The 16164-nt window shown below is 42.5% G+C and overlaps 1 protein-coding gene across 1 annotated transcript; it reads left to right on the top strand.

The window, feature by feature from the left end:
- Positions 1 to 822: 822 nt before the first annotated feature.
- KRT23 (keratin 23) lies at positions 823 to 10816 on the top strand. The gene is made up of 8 exons (XM_074162596.1): positions 823 to 1433; positions 5029 to 5111; positions 6521 to 6677; positions 7755 to 7916; positions 8012 to 8137; positions 8904 to 9124; positions 10035 to 10066; positions 10713 to 10816. The coding sequence occupies exons 1-8, from the start codon at positions 1017 to 1019 to the stop codon at positions 10814 to 10816; spliced, it is 1302 nt and encodes a 433-aa protein (XP_074018697.1). The 5' UTR covers positions 823 to 1016.
- The last annotated feature ends 5348 nt before the right edge of the window (positions 10817 to 16164 follow it).

Below are 16164 nucleotides of genomic sequence, written 5' to 3'. Positions count from 1 at the left end.
TTCACTCCCTGCTCATCAGCATGAGGAGTAAGAAAATCTCTGCAGCAGCCAGACTTGCCCGTTGTATATTTGATGGCAGAAGTCCGACAGAAGGTTACTGAAACTTCTGGGAATGACTCTTTTTGCATGATTGCCAGGTCAGTTTTTAGGGCTGGTAGCTTTAAATCATCACTTGAATTTTTCGAGTGTTGTTACAAACTCATACTCTAAATATTTTCTATAATTAATCATATAAATATCTCAATATAATTAATTCTAGTTACAGGAAGAAATTCCTGCACTACTATCTATTTCAACAAGACTATTGAAATGCAACTGAACCTCGAATCACTAGAAAATAGTGTTAAGTACCTAATTCTCATGTATTTCAATGGGCAGCTGAAGGGAACAGCAGGGCCCTGCTCTGCACCGGAGTTTCAGTGCGATGACAGAGGCTGGATAACTTCATTAAAGCCTCTCGTCTCCCTCAGGCTGAAGCTGTCCGGTACGTTAGTGACAGCTCGACAGGACACGCTGCATTTCAGGATTCACAACTGCTGTAATTCTAAAGCCTGAGAATTACACCAGAAAGAAAGGATCTCAAGGGCCATCCCTGCCCCAGCTCTCCGTTTATTCTGTAATGGATGATACTCTTCCCTCATAAACAGGAAAATATAACATATGAACCACAGGGCTAGAAAAAGTCTGAGGCAGAGCTGATCCTGTTCCACACCTCCTGATTTTAGCCACACCTCGCCATTACAATATGAAAAGAAAAAGAAAAAAAAAAAACCAAACAAAACAAGCAAAAGGAAAGCGATCTGGTATGCGGCTGCGATTCCAAATAACAACAGTGTGTGCAGGCTCATAAATGCTTCGGAATTGACCAAGAGGAAGCACGTTTCACGATGACACAATCTTGTTGCTGTAGTCATTCATCGAAGGGAAACTCCCACAGGAAAAGGCATAAAGCTGCTCAGGGAAGGCTAAGGAGCCGCTCAGTGCTCCTCAGTCAAACATTGGGTTAGATTCACAACATGGGTACCAGCCAAGGCCCGTTCCAGCTTTTCTCTGGGTCCCTCCGGGGTAGTGCAGGGTGTGGTTTGGCCCAGCAAGGAACTTCTTACAGACCTTCAAGTGCAGATGGTGGTGCCAGCAGCTCACAAACCTCCTTCTCCTCTGCCAGATCCCTCTGGCTGGCTGCCGGAGGAGGGGCAACCTGGGGAGGCTTCGGCGAGCACTATGGGGAGAGCATCTTCCTGGGGGGCAATGAGAAACAGACTATGCAAAACCTGAATGACCGTTTGGCTGCCTACCTGGAGAAGGTCCGCTCCTTAGAAGCAGCAAACGCTCAGCTGGAGAGCTGCATCCGAGAGTGGCACAAGGCAAAGTCTCACGGCAAGAGGCATGACTTCAACCAGTACGAGCAAAACGTCACTGACATGCAAAGACAGGTAAGTCAGAGCTGTGACTCTGTCATTCTGCGCTCCTTTAAGGAATCTGGGGACTCGTTTATGCTGATGGCGTTCCTTTACAGAACGTTAAATCAACCCTTTTAAAAGTTAGAAATACTAATGCAAGTGGTCACAGAAACTGGGCATAACCGAGGAGGAGAATGGGTTACAAGAAAGAAAGGCTGGAAGGAGACAAGGGCGATCCTGCAAAGCCTGAGAGTACGAAGAGGTCTGTGTGCTGCTGAGCGCTGGTTTCTGTACCTGAAACTGGGGTTTGGGTAACGATGCCTGGCAGAATTTGCTCTTTTTGACTCCACATGTATTCAAGCAAATTAGAAAGCAGGTGAAGCAAAAAGACTGCCTTCTCTCACGCCACTCTCTGCAGACATACTCCTGCATTTCAGTTCTTGATTCCTGTGGCAGCAGACAATGAAACTGCAGGAGCTTTGGGTCCAATGAGCTTATGTAATCAGATGGAAAAATACTTCATTGTAATTAAGAAAATAGCAGTGACAAATTCCTTGTGGATGTTTTCACTGTAATTAAAAGGAGAATTTCTGGTTCCTGCCAGTAGTTAATATTAACGTTCAACAATAACTCTTTCAATCTCCCAAACTCACGTGTCTTCAAATTTAAGCAGAGTATTAATCTGTATTCATAATGAACATACCTAGCGCTGTAACCATCTGTGTGACTAATCAGTGTAATTAACTTTACACAGCCATATGAGGCAAAAACCAAAGCTATTCCAAATGCAATGCTGTAGTTTTCCCTCCACTTTTTATAATATGGTCACTTGGCATTCTCAAGACCCTGAGAGGCTTTTTTTTCCAAGAGGCTGGAAATGGAATTATCCCGCATCTTTGCTGATTGAGGCCGGGACTTAATCAAACTCCCTGCTCGCTGGTAAATGCGTTGCCTCCAGGCAGAAGATGAGTTGCTCCGACCACAGACAATGTGTACAGAGAGCCAGAATTGTCGTCACCTATTTCTCTTTTAAGGATACAGAAAGGTCATCCGTCTCCAGAACTAGCACTTGAGCGCTTTTTTTTAACTGATCCTGAGATAAAAACTTGTTCATCAAGAATATAAATGTGCTCACATTGATTTGGAACTAATAAATCAGAAATACTTAGGAAGGCATTAAGACTAAAAGCATGATGCTGACTGGGGTAAAGGCCTCATTTTTCAATAGGTTGTACCCCAAACACTTATTTTTACCACTCCCCATGTAACCAGCGATCACTGGCTACAGGCACCTCTGAGCCTGGCTCAGGCAGTGGGGGCTGAGCGTGGTGCTCACGCTGGGCAGGAAGGGCCATTAAAGGATCATTTACAGGCGACGATTCAGTGATTTAACTCAGAATTTTTACTTTCTCTATAAATTATTGTAATTAGCACCACGACTGCCAGTAAAATGAGTGAAAAATATAGCCTCTAATTATTAACCATAATTAAATTACTTAACCATGAATTAAAAAGGTGAAACTAATTTAGCACCTAAAATGAAATTTAGAAAAAAATTAGGATCCTGTATCAAATAAGTCTGTGAGGTACTGGCTGTCTGACCTCGGAGGCATATAACCACGTAGGTCCCACCTTCGGACCACACTCCTTCCTGGACACCTGGATTCTGGATGACCATGTCAGATGGAGCTGCAGTTCCCTTGCTCCACCCTGGCTCCATTCTGACCCAGGTACACAGTAAAATAGCACCAGTTCTTCAGGTAAATGTCTCATTCAAGCATCTGGTACCACTAAATAAGCAAACTGATTTACAAAGCAGTTTGCTGTCCAACAGCATTGATGTTGGACAAAGGACACAAGACGTGCTGAGGAAGAAGTCAGTGCAGGAACCCTTATTGGAAAACAGCTGTTTTGAGAAGGAATTGGGGTGTATTTCATATAGAATAATATGTGAGTTCTCAATTAAATTATCTGTAAGTTGGCAGATTATTAGTGATGTACCCACACTCATGATGGATGTAGTGAAGAAATTTGTATAACCGAACAGATAAATGTCCACACTGGAAACGCGCTGCTCACCGGCACAGCAGTCAGTATCCCACGGCAGCTGGCAGAACCCCGACAATTGTAACTCCTTTCTTGTATTCTTTATTCCTTCCGATTGCACAGAAAGAGCCATAAAGTGTTTATAGAAATGTATTGCTGTGTGGTTCTGAAGCTGAAGAACTCACATGCTGCTTTCTCACTGCCTTATTTCCTTCCATAGTAAAATTCACCATTCTCTAAGGATGGATTCAAGAATTGCCTCTTCTCTGACACCCCGTTCCAGGCAGCGCCACGTTTAGGGTACGGTTACACCTCTTCAGCCGGCCTTCATCCTGGCCCAGGGCAGTAGCCGAGGGTGCTGCTAATTGCCCACGAGCATACGGTCTGTTAACAGACTAGTTAAAACATTCCATAAGCACCTTCTTTTTTACTACGAGAGGTAAACTTTTGACACTTTGGGAGAATTCTGTCATTTCCTTGTTCCTTTGTGATTCATTTAGGTGTGGGAAGTTTTACTTCCAGGTGCTGAGAGCTCTGTAAAAGGCTAATGATTTCTGTGCACCCGTAACGCCCCTTGTTTTGCTATGGAAGTGCTGAGTGAGGGCAGCCGCTGGAACAGCAACCGTCCCGTTTCCTCTCTGCCAGAAAAGGACATGACGCCCCACAATTATTAGTTCCTGCTAATTTTGTATGAGTTCCCGCTAGAATTCTTTCAAAGATTCTGAACGGAATGCTGAGCTTTTCATATTCAATCTATAGTTCACAGCTATCTCATGTTAACAGGGACTTGCAAGGCCTTTCAGCACACGCTGAGTACATGAAACAAATGATGAGCTGCACTTTCTCCTGTGCCTTTTAGGGCAATTTTCAACATCCTGAAGCAAAACCAGAAACATGAATTAATCACTCTGTGCTGCTGGACGATTCACGACAGTTAGAGGTGAATAACTGAATGGACCATGACAATTAGATGCCAGTATTATTGTCCAAATGACAATCCGTGTGACTCCAGACTGAAGCATGGGGTGGACTTGAGGGGTCCTGCTCATGAGTTGCTCCCACCATCATCGTTGTCCCTCTGCAGCACAACTCTGACTCAGGGAGCTGTTTCTGCACATGCTTGCTTCTCAGCTTATCACTCACGTCAGCATTTTGACTGTACTCAGACACAGTTTAATGGTTCTTACTGAAACTTGCCCTAAAGATGACCAAGGCTGCTTCCCAGCAACACTAAACAGAATCAAACCCAGTTCACAAAAGAGAGGAAGACAGGGATGGTTATTGTGTAATATACCATGACGTTTGTGTAATATTATTCATATCCTCTACCTGGCCAGGAATAAGATAACTCCTCCTGCTTCAGATCCAGAAAAGTAAGACAAAGACAAAAGTAAGATTATGGACAAAAAATGCAGAAACATCTAATTGAATTGGGAAACTAAGCTTCTTTCATTCATGTACTCTCCTTAACATGGGACTATTTGGACGCTGCCTACAAGCAGCAGGGAGTCTAAGCCAGCATGGGTTATTCACCATCACATATAGCAACACTGAGTCTCCTCTCGGATTCTCTCTTTTCCAGATTGAGGATGGCAAGATCACCAATGCCAGTATCCTTTTACAAATTGATAACGCCAACATGGCATCTGAAGACTTCAGGCTCAAGTAAGCTCTTCTTTGGTTTCCTGATTAAGTTTGAAAGAGGATTAAGGAAAATACTGCTTTTTCGTGATAATCCAATATGAAACTGATTTTGCTGAGGTTTTCTGGTGATACTTGATAAATAAAACCAGTGTAGAACAGAAAAAAAACCAACTCAAAAAGGATAAAAAGGATGTAAAAACCACAAATGATTGCTGAACAATCTTGAGTCACCCTGTTTGTGATACTTACTTGAGGTCCTGAAGAGCAGGTTTTACAGCAGACACTTGATACTTGTGACAAAAGGCATTTAAAACTGTCATCGGGGAATCCCAATTAAGCCCTCTCTGCACTGTGCTTCCCCGTCCAGCCCAAATCTATTTCCTGTACTTATCCCCTCCGCTGTCCAGCTCCGCAGGAAATACCCGTCCTTCAGCATCTTCTGCTTTGGAGGCTCATAGGTTTTGCCCCAGTGACTGGCCCGGGGCTCCCGGGGCTCCCGGGGCTCCCAGCACAGGGTCTGGCCTTTCAGCACATTGTGGAGAGAGAGTTCTCAGACCAATTAAAAAGCCAAAATGCTTGGACAGAAAACGTCCAAGCAGATCTTTGCAAAGGAAAGGAATTTACATTTCTGTGAGTTAGACTTCTTAGGAATCATGAAGATTTGTCTTATTTTCAACAGATGATGATCAGCTATTAAAAAAATATCTCAGCTTTTGGGAATATTATGACAAACTCAGACTCTGAAGGCCTCCCCTCGCCCTGCCTTCCTTTAGCACTCAATAGTGTCAGAAAGGGAACAGTGGAACTACTTTGGGAGACTGGAATTACAGAATGAGTCTGATGGATTGAATGTGGGAACATTAATAGTGCCCACAAAACATTAAGTAAAGGGAGAGATTCTGAGGAGCAAAAGTGCTTCATGTGCCCAAGGGAAGACCTGGCCGTGTCCTTCTGCCTTTGGCTCCTACAGAGGGCAAACTGCAGAGGTCAGAGAGGAACGGTAATAACTGCCTTCCATGACGTTTTCCCTGTTTTCTGAAGGTCTGAAAAGTTATCATTTTGGAAAACTACAGAAAGTATTGATTGTTGATACTGTGTTCGCACCTTTATTGGCAATTTTTTGAGAGTATTCTCAAAGCTTTCACAACCTGGTGAATATTAAAATGCAAAAAGGAAAAGGAAAGAAAGAGCAATTACTCCATACATTACAGGAGGAGTTGTGAGGAAGAAAGAAAAACAATAATGAAACCTATCTTATTTTTAAGACTATTCAAGAATATTCAAATAACATATTTTAGAAACAGGATTTTTTGTTCTCTCTAGTTCCCTACATAGAGGTCTCCAGCAAGTCTACTTCTCTCTGATACCCCTTATCCGAGAGGGTAGAAGCCGCTTGCTCTCAGCAAACACACTTCTTTTTCCTGACCAAGGTACGAAGCAGAGAAGTCTCGCAGGCAGGGAGTGCAGCTTGATGTTGAGAACCTGCGTAAGGAGCTCGACGGCCTGACCATTATTACAACAGACCTGGAAATGGAAATTGAAGGTTTGAGAGAAGAGCACATCCTCAGGAGGAAAGACCACGAGGAGGTAGGAAAAGCTCCACTTGGTAAAATCCTATCACACAAATCTTCGCTACCATGTAATTAGCTTTGAGTAAGATCCACAGTCTATAAATGGGATTGATGATTCAGAACCTAACCATATTTCTAAAGCAGCCAACGAGAGTCAGATGAGGCACAAAGTTTGTGTGCTACTTTACCAGTGTAATTGGGATTTCAGAAAGGATAACAAATTGCTGTATTTTCTCCCAGATCCTGACCCTCTGTCACATGTAGCCAATAATGCCTTACATATCCAACAGAAATGTTCTCAGAAATACTTGCAAAGGAGAACAGAAATACAAGGGTTACACAGCAGTAGGTGAAGTTGCCTTTGGCAAATCCCCTTGTAGCTCAGGACACTGCTGAACGGCTCCAATAGCCCAGGGCAACCAGCAGAGACATCAGCGTGTCCAGTCCATCGGCATTTCGGAGGCTGTGATGTCATACCCTGAAATGCCGCTTTGCCTGGGCGCTTTTGAAAATGGTACCTAGCACACAGGATTGTGCTACACCGAAAGGAATGTTACCGTACCTGCCTGACTTGTCCTGTAATTATGTTGTTTACACAGTAATTATATGCTTTAATCCAATTATTCCTTTAACAATTACACAGAACTTTTACATTACTCTCCTGTAAACTTACTTATAGTTCCATAAATATTAACATGGAGGGTAAGAAAGATGAAATTACTGTTAGATTTTCATCAAAGGTTTTGGGTTCCCAATAGATAAATAAATATAAAAAATCAGTGCTTCTCCATTATGTATGTATCTTCCAGAAATATTCTATGAAAGATCTTCTCCCGTGTTTTTTAGTGAGTTCTCTGGCACAGTTCTGCCACAGAAGCAGCTACAAGTCTCTGGTATAAGTCGTGGCATAGTACTACCCATGTATAAATTTTGCAAATAGTGTTAAATGAATACCTATAACAATTAACCTACCATAATGAAAATAGTATTTTGGATTATGTGAGAGGATGGAACTGCAGAAGTCAAGGCAGGAATGAAAACTTTCCACTTTCATAAACAAGTTTCCTTGTTTCCTCTGCCAATATGTGATTAGGATATGGAAGCAAATCGCTCATCACAAGACTTCAAAGTCAACGTAAAAGTAAATGCGGCACCTCCTGAAGACTTAGCCAAGATCCTAGCACAAATAAGAGAAGACTATGAAGCCATAATTGAAAAGAATCGTCAAAGCCTGGACAGTTGGTACAAAGAACAGGTAACGGCTATTTTCTACTCATATCAAGGATCCCTGCTGCTGTTCATGAATGGCCAGACTCAGCAGCTTTTACCTTGCCTTTTTTTGGTCCCTAGAGCACAGCTCTGTCTCTGGCAGCAGCCCCCAACCCCGAGCAGATACAGCGCAATGAGAACGAGATCAAGGATCTCACACGTACTTTGCAGTCCCTGGACATCGAGCTGCAGGCACAGATGAGTAAGGTACCTATTGCAGACCTCTCTGGCGTCTCGCTGCTACTTCCAATAGCTCAGAAATTGTCACGGACCAATTCTTCACTTAAATCCATAGCCTAGCAATTTATTGTTTATTTAATTACACTTTATTGTAATTATTAAAGTATCAGTGAAATTGGAGTTGGGACCATGCTTGACTTTGCCAGAATATGCAAAAAAGGTTCAGCAACCACCACCAAAAAGTGAAAAATGTATGTGTCTCTTCAGAATAAAATATGGGGAGAAGAAAGAGCAGAGATGGGATAGCTGTCTCCATGACCTAAAGAGAAAAAATGCCCAAGACGACAGATAGTAACACAAAGTTCATATTTACAACTGCTATTGTAATGCATGAAGTATTTGAACTGTGAAAAATGTTGGTGGGAAATCTTCAAAACTATCACTCAGCTCTTGTATAGATTAAAGCTCACATATCCATGACTGGGAGACTTTGGAGCTTCTGGACAGTAAATTCAGAACTGACAGAAGAGTCAGAGCTACAGGAGCACAGCTTCTGAGCAGAGAGAATATGGCAGGGACTAATTACCCAGAGTTTGCCTCTCGTTATGCACACACGCCACAGCTCCATGACTCTGCTGTCTGCACGGGAATAGTCATGCAAATGCATAAGTGTTTCAATTACCACAGTCTTAATTTTGTGATCATCTAGCCAGAGACCAAATTTGCTGGCATTTCTGCATTGTATCTACCACATAAATACTAACCACAGTGTTGGTATTATCTGCTCTGTCAGAAGCGCATGCTGGAGGACACCTTGGCGGACACTCGGAATTACTATGCTGCTGCACTGCAAAACATGCAGCAGATCATCTCCAAATGTGAGGAAGAGCTGAGCCAGGTTCGTCATGACATAAAGCAACAAAATAACCAATACAAGGTTCTTCTTGGGATCAAAACCCGCCTGGAGAAGGAAATTTCCACCTACCGCCTGCTGCTGGAAGGGAATGTTGACGGGTAAGGCGAAGCCGCCCTGACTGGAACAGATGAGAGGAGAGTTCTCATATTCGGGTTATTTGTTGTTTGTTTGTTTATACTTAATCAAAGCCTGTGAGTTCCATACTACATCAAGGGTTGGTATTTTAATAAGATGGATCATAATAAAAAGCTTGAGCCACTTAGTATACAGAGAAACTTATACCCATGTAATTTGGATTATCTAAATTAATGTAACTTTTTATTAAAAAAAAACAAAACTACATTCCCACAGCGTGCCTATTTCAGCATAGGAAAAAATGCTAATTTCAGTAAAATTCATAGTCATTTCCTATCTTCAAAACAAGTTCTAGATCAAAAAGAAGCCCAGAGACAAGTTTAGATCTCTTTTGGTCAGCACCTGCAGTTCCAAACGCCAGCACACAACATCAGGTCGGTGAGCCCAGAGTGAGCCCCTCTGCTGACGGGTTCTTTGGTTCCCCCACCTCTGCCTCGTCTGAAATCTCTGCGGTCAGAAACCTTTGGGCCTCTAGTCTTCATTCTCTCATCTTACATACAGGGAATGTCTGATTTATACAAGATCAGAAAAAAGACGATTAGAAGCCTTTATAAGTGAAAGTCTCGGGGGGCAGGGCAGGAGGGCACCAAGCCCGGGGTATCTGTGTCAGCCCAAACGAGATCAGCTTGAGAACTCAGGGCAATGAGAAACTGCAGCAGCCCCCAGCGCAGGCACGAGTGAACAGGGACAGGAACAGCTCCAGCTGAGCGCAGCTGTGCCTAGGACTGCTGAAGAGGAAAAGTTCTCATCCTTTTATTTATTTTTTTATTTTGTCTCTCATAGTGCTATGAGGTCTCCTTAGAATCACTGAGAAGGAGGGAATGAATAACTTCTTGAAATTAGTATTTTTTCTCTCTTTTATTATCTTTACAGGATAGCCAGAAAATCCGAATCAAAAGCTAAAGGTAAAAGTCCCTTATTTTTTTCTCTATAGTGACTCTCAATTATTGTCATTTTCAATCAAATTTTACTCAGAATAATTTTAACCTTACATGAATGGACTCTGAGTTAATTCTCATGTAGGCCACATTTGAGAATAATGTCAGTGATTCATCGGTCTCGTGAAGGGCTGCACTTCAGAGCACCTTCTGCTGTGTCTGCGCTCTCCTGGACTGTCTCAGCCCGACCTCTGGCAGTCAAACCCATGTCCAAAGCTCAGGCTCAAGACTGGAGCTCTCCTGGTGCCCGAGGAGGCCCAGAGACTCCACTCGGTGACTAAAACAGTGCCAGGGCTTGAGAGCCAACAGAAAATCTGCATGTCTGGAAACTCCCATTCCGGCAGGAGCGTGTCCTGCAGACATTCAGGCTGCTCTGCTCTGAGGTTCCATTTGCATTGGCTGGGCTGTAGCTGTGTGACTCATGGGCCCTGACCTGGCCGAGACTTGGGTGACTCTGGAGTACAAAGAGCAATCATAAGTATTGACTTAAAGGGAAACATGTAAAGATAAATCAGTTGAGGAGTAGCTGGTAAATTACTGTAAATGAAGCTTTCCCTGCATCATGTTGTCTCAGCACTGCTTCTTGACTAATTAACCTTTCTTTTTCTGTCAGAACATGCTGGGCTGACCAATCGGAAGATCAAAGCAATTGTCCATGACAGTGTGAATGGGCAGGTGGTATCCTCCACCGTCAACGAGATCCACCAGCAAGCGTGAACTCAGGGTTCTGCTCACTCCTGCTGTGCCCCTTCTCTGCAACTCCGTGCTGCACGTTGGTCTCCCTGGGTGTAGAACAGGGATACGACACTGAACTCTCTCCTACAATGATTTGCAGCCTAATCATGGCAAGTGCCACACAGAGCTAGGTAGAGCTGATATTGTCAGGTTAAAGAGCTTTCAGTCATCAAAACGCTGAAGAAAAGCTATTCAATGAAAATGACTGGCTGAGCTGGTTAATATATATATTATGCACATCTCACTGGGGCAGGAATCTCCATCTGTGATTCATTTATTGCTCTGCAAATTAACTATAATTTAAACTGAATAATCTCTCAATTTTTCTTCTGGTCTTATGTCTCTCATCATATACCTCACTGCAGCCAATAAACTCTTTTCCACCACTTGTTCCAGTTTTGCTTTTTCCTGCATATGCACCAGCCCAGGGCAGCAGCGTCACTGACACGGGCCAAGGCTGCAAAGGGCTCGTTTCAGGAGGTACAAAACTGGGAGGGTGCAAAAAAGAAGGAAAGAGGTGACACAAGTTACAGGTGACACACAAGCAAAACTATTAGACTTCCCTATATACAACTTTTCGATGTCACTATTTAAAACAGCATTAGTGGTAGGATTGTTACAAAGTACACCTTACTGAAATAGTCGCCCTGGAAACATTTCTTTATTCTTCAGCATTAGAGAAATTTTCTTTAACTGTCTTCACACGCTTTCCTTCAAAGATTAGAAGTACTTTTCCAGATACTCTCATTCTTTCTCAGTGACCCATTTCATTCAAAGCACCATTTGAGTTATTTGCTGTCACGTTAATGCTCATGGGTTTTGTTGGCGGGTTCCGCAGTCAGGATGAGCTGCAGGTGCAACATGTACCAAGGGAAGGGGAGAGGCCCGAGCCCTTCAGCCAAATCCAAACTCCTTCCCCTTCCTCGCATCAGCCCAAGCACCAGCCCGCAGGAGACCCTGCCAGCAATGGGAACATTTCCAGTGGCGTGCAAAGCTAAAAACCGAGCAAGAAAAAGAGAAGTACTATTAGAGGTGTTTAGACGAGGCAGACTGTAAAGCAGGCTGAAGAGAGCCGAAATGGAGCATAATGAGTGTCTGTAGGGATTTGCATTCCAAAGTCAACGTCTGCATATAAACCAGCGTGTTCAGGGCAGGGGAATTGTCACTGTGCTCTGTCTACCTGCTCAGAAGGGACTTTCATAAAGGGTTCCTGTTACCTGCTTTGCTTTGAAACAGGGCTCACAAAAGAAAGTGAAAATTTCAAAGAAAATGCAGATTTAAAATAAACAAAGCCCACCTCTGTGATACAATGTTTTCTTACTGGCATGTCAAGACCAGTTCACGATTCCCCTTCGCCCCCCCCAACTCTCCACCCTTGTTGCACAAAGAGATCCCAAAAGCATTGAATGGATTACCTAATGGTTTCTTTAAATTGGGTAAAACTTGCAGTACAGGATTAGTAACTCTTGGCTAATTAACGATGTCCTTCCTTATGGCTTACCAGATCCAACAAGCCAGACCTGGCGTTTGTAGCATCTGGACAAAATGAGCTTAGATTTTCTTCAGCAATTTTCTGTGTTCTTTAAGGTTAGATTCATTTATTCCATTTACAGAGCACAACCACACTGCTGTCATACAAAGAATTACAAAAACTTCTAAGTAGCCCCTTATTTCTAAATCAAAGGAAAGTATCTATGCTTTGTGCTAGGTTTTGATTGTGCTAAACTACAAGGAAAGAAGAAGGAAACACAAATAATTGAAGTGCTTTAAAGAACACGCCTGTCCTTATTTCACATTCTTGAGCAATGCACTGGCTTTACTCGTGTCCTGGTGTCCCCTCACGCAGAGGTGAGAGATGAGCTCCCTGCGTTCCCATGTTACACTCCGTTATGGTCCAAACGGTCCTGGCTTAGAGGCAGCAGAATTCCCATCCACTCCACTCCTCACATGATTTTCACCCTCTCCTACACCCGTGTTGCTGCATTCTGTGACAGTCACAGCAGTACAGCCACAACGCCGGCCACATCGTTCACCCGGTGACTGATGCCACCACACGCCGACGGCTCTAACACAGCCATTCCAGCTGCCGTCTCTTAATAAGCAAAGTAAACCAATTAGTCCTTAATCATATAAATATTAGTTACACTACATTCTGTTTTCTAAATGAAAGCAAGTATTCTATGGCAAACATTGCTTATTTCATGGCTTTAGAATGCCACGTGTGACTGCAGAGCTCCTTTTTGTGGAACACCTTATGGCGCTGTGTCAGCGGCCGTGCTGTGCCCTGTATCTAGTGTTCGTCCACTACTTCTGCATTTGTGTTCCGGTAGATAAGTTATACATTCCTAAATGTATTTAGGGTAGGTCTGCACCTTACATAATAAATAATGATACCAAAATTTACCACTTGCATGCCCTGTTAATACTATATTCTCACAACACGCTGAGAGATGAAGCGAGGGAGATAACGAATGGGGGTATATTATCATTCCCATTTTATTGCTTGAGAAATTGGAAAAAGAGATGACACAACTTGCTCAAGGCTGCAGAGAAAGTCACTGATAGCGGCTAAACTAGAATTCATCACTTCACAGCTTCTACTTAGCCCAGCTATTAGATAATACAACTTCCGGGAGAGCCCTTCTCCAGTTACAGCAATCCCGGCTGGCTCTGATGGCAACGAAGAGAGAACGTGATTGATTTATTTCAAGTGTGCACCATTGGTCAAGACCCTGCACAACTTTGATGATGTTCTTCAATTCACACGTGCCAATAGCCCTACTAAAATGAGTGCCTGGGTGTGTTGGGGATTCTGCAGCATTTGGGGAAGTTGAAACCAGAGATGGCACACGTGCTTTTTTCTCTTTGTCTCAGATCAGTGTCTGGAAGGAAGGAAAATCTTCAGGAGTGTGATACTGTGGTGCTTGAAAAATGATTTTATTAATTCCTTGTATTAAAACGGATTGAACTCTGCTAACTGGTATTTATTCTACTTCTGTATTAAATATACACAGAAGTGCTGTTTCAACATCAAAGAAGTGACCGACTCAGGTCCAAAATTTTAAAAAATTTTAAAAATGTGAAGTATCATAAAAAATAACACACTCAAAGCTAACATATTCCATTTCCCATAAATAGACTATGATAGCAAAAAAATATCAGTAGGAGATACTGTCATTTCTAAGCCTAAGTGAATGAGGTAAGAACACTTTTGCAAACAAACAAGCCACAGGAGCTCTCAGTCTATAAAAGGAGGCTGAAACCATCAGCATCCACAAATCACTTCTTGCAGTTTCACCTGCCATTTAAGGAAGTCCTGCACTAAATAATCCTCCAACGTGATTTATACAGACTTGAATGCACTCCAGAATGTGTATGAGTCATAGCTCATTTCACTTGTAGAAATGTTAAAACTTATTAAGGTATATTACAATAGGCAGCTTTGGTAAGTGACTTGTTGATCCCCTGGAAGAAGTTAGCAATGAGGTAATGCAGCACTGGTTTGCGCTATTAATCACACATTCTTTCTGGTGATGTGCTCACATATTGGCAGGTTTCTTTCTTATTTATGAACTAGACATTTATGTAGAATGCAAAATTTTTGCTTTCTGCCTGCCTTGTTATTACATAAGCAAAATGAATGAAGCCATTTCAGAAAGAGAAGAAAAGAAAAGAAAATCTAGCATTTATAACACTGCTGGAAACACCGCACACTGTTATTGAAGCAGAGAGAACAGGTAGAAGAGCCGGTAAAACATTTCACAATGTCCACACCCTGACCTATAAAGGTTTCTAAAGTTTTGCTGGGAGATGCCTGTTCCTGTGTATGAATCATGTAGAGAAGGGAAGGATCTATAAACAGGGGAGCAAGGAAAGAGTAACGCTTGAGAGGCTGCACCCCCCGTCCTCCTCACATCCCCAATTATACAGCAAAAGTATCTTAATTATTGACTCTACACGTACATTTGGCTTTGTGATATCACAAGTAATTTTTTAGTATGCATTGCTTCCTCCTAATTCCTTCCTCAGTAAAATATTTCACTTCTTTTCAAGTTGTATTTTATGATTTTTTTAATTGTATGACTATACTGAAAGGACCCACTTGAGCCACACATCCAGGGGTTGGCATAAAAGAATGGTTTGTGAAAATATCCCACTAAACACAAGCATCAGAGTATCCCAGTCTGGACTGTCTGTATGATAGACCTCAGTCCTAGACATGACCTAATGGTGAAACAGGTGCACGGCAGCTTCTTCTGCACAGATTCATTTGCCTTTTGAAAGTCTGAATATGCATCAGAAGCTTAAAGGCATAAAATCATACCATCAGCTGTGGTAAAGCCGCTTGCAATAACTGTCTAGACTTCAGGGGTAAATTTTTTGCTTTCCAAGGTCCTAAGGACACATGGAGTTCGTTTGATAGGCTGTTATTAGGCTCTATGGAAAACAACCAAGAGGAGGAATACAATTTGAGAAATATGTATTTCAATTTAGAGGAATAATTACTCGGAGCAGGCAGAGAAAAGGAGAAACGAAGAAGCCGCAGTAGCTGACAAACTGTACAGAGCTTCTTAGAACAGAAGTTAATAGTCTCCTACTTTTAGAGAAAAAGCACCAGTTTTGGCTGAGCCCTGCACCCCTGAATCACGCAGGCAAGAAATTAAAGCATGAACTGCATAAACCAAGTGCATGGGAAGCAACTCCCGCCAAGGCAGTTTCAAAGACAGAAGTATGTGATGTTGCTGCAAGTAACAGAAATCGTGATTTTAAAGTTACCAGTGCAGGAAAAACCCATTTTTTCATTCCTTATTAGTGAGACAAATTATTCATTTTTGGAAGCCATTCAGTGCCCAGGGGGTTTCTCAGTGACTCTCACCACGGAACAGTCTCAGGCCAGTTACGGACACATCTTGGGAAAGGCCATGTTCCTCTGGAAAGAACAGTACAACTCTGCAGGAAAAAACCATAAAAACAAACTCAAAGAAACCTTTTAATGTCTAGAGTTTATTGCTGCCTAAAAATTAAGATACTCAAGCATCAGTCATAAAGAAAGGGGCACAATCTGAAGGGATCATGAACATTCCCGTCCTTGAACATTTGGCTTTCAAGATTTAGAAAGACAGATAATACTCGTTGCCATTGCTTACAAACTCACTGCCGTCCACAGCACAAAACTCTCCTAATTACAGCTTGTGGCTGTGAAGATAAATATTGCTTTAAACATTTGGCCACAAGAGTTATGCAAAAAATTTTTCTTCTGGATATAGGACCAGAAAAGTAGGTAATATGTTACATTTTGTTTTGTAATATGTGAATTTCATTAACCACGT

The sequence above is a fragment of the Numenius arquata genome, chromosome 23 (genome assembly GCF_964106895.1).
Source record: "Numenius arquata chromosome 23, bNumArq3.hap1.1, whole genome shotgun sequence".
Lineage (NCBI taxonomy): Eukaryota > Metazoa > Chordata > Aves > Charadriiformes > Scolopacidae > Numenius > Numenius arquata.
This window is presented reverse-complemented; position numbering and strand designations above follow the sequence as displayed.

Coding starts and splice junctions, on each gene's coding strand:
- KRT23 (XM_074162596.1), top strand. CDS start 1,017: ATGGGTACCAGCCAAGGCCCGTTCCAGCTTTTCTCTGGGTCCCTCCGG. Junction 8,138..8,903: donor TGCAGGCACAGATGAGTAAG/GTACCTATTGCA, acceptor CTGCTCTGTCAG/AAGCGCATGCTGGAGGACAC. Junction 10,067..10,712: donor ATCCGAATCAAAAGCTAAAG/GTAAAAGTCCCT, acceptor TTTTTCTGTCAG/AACATGCTGGGCTGACCAAT.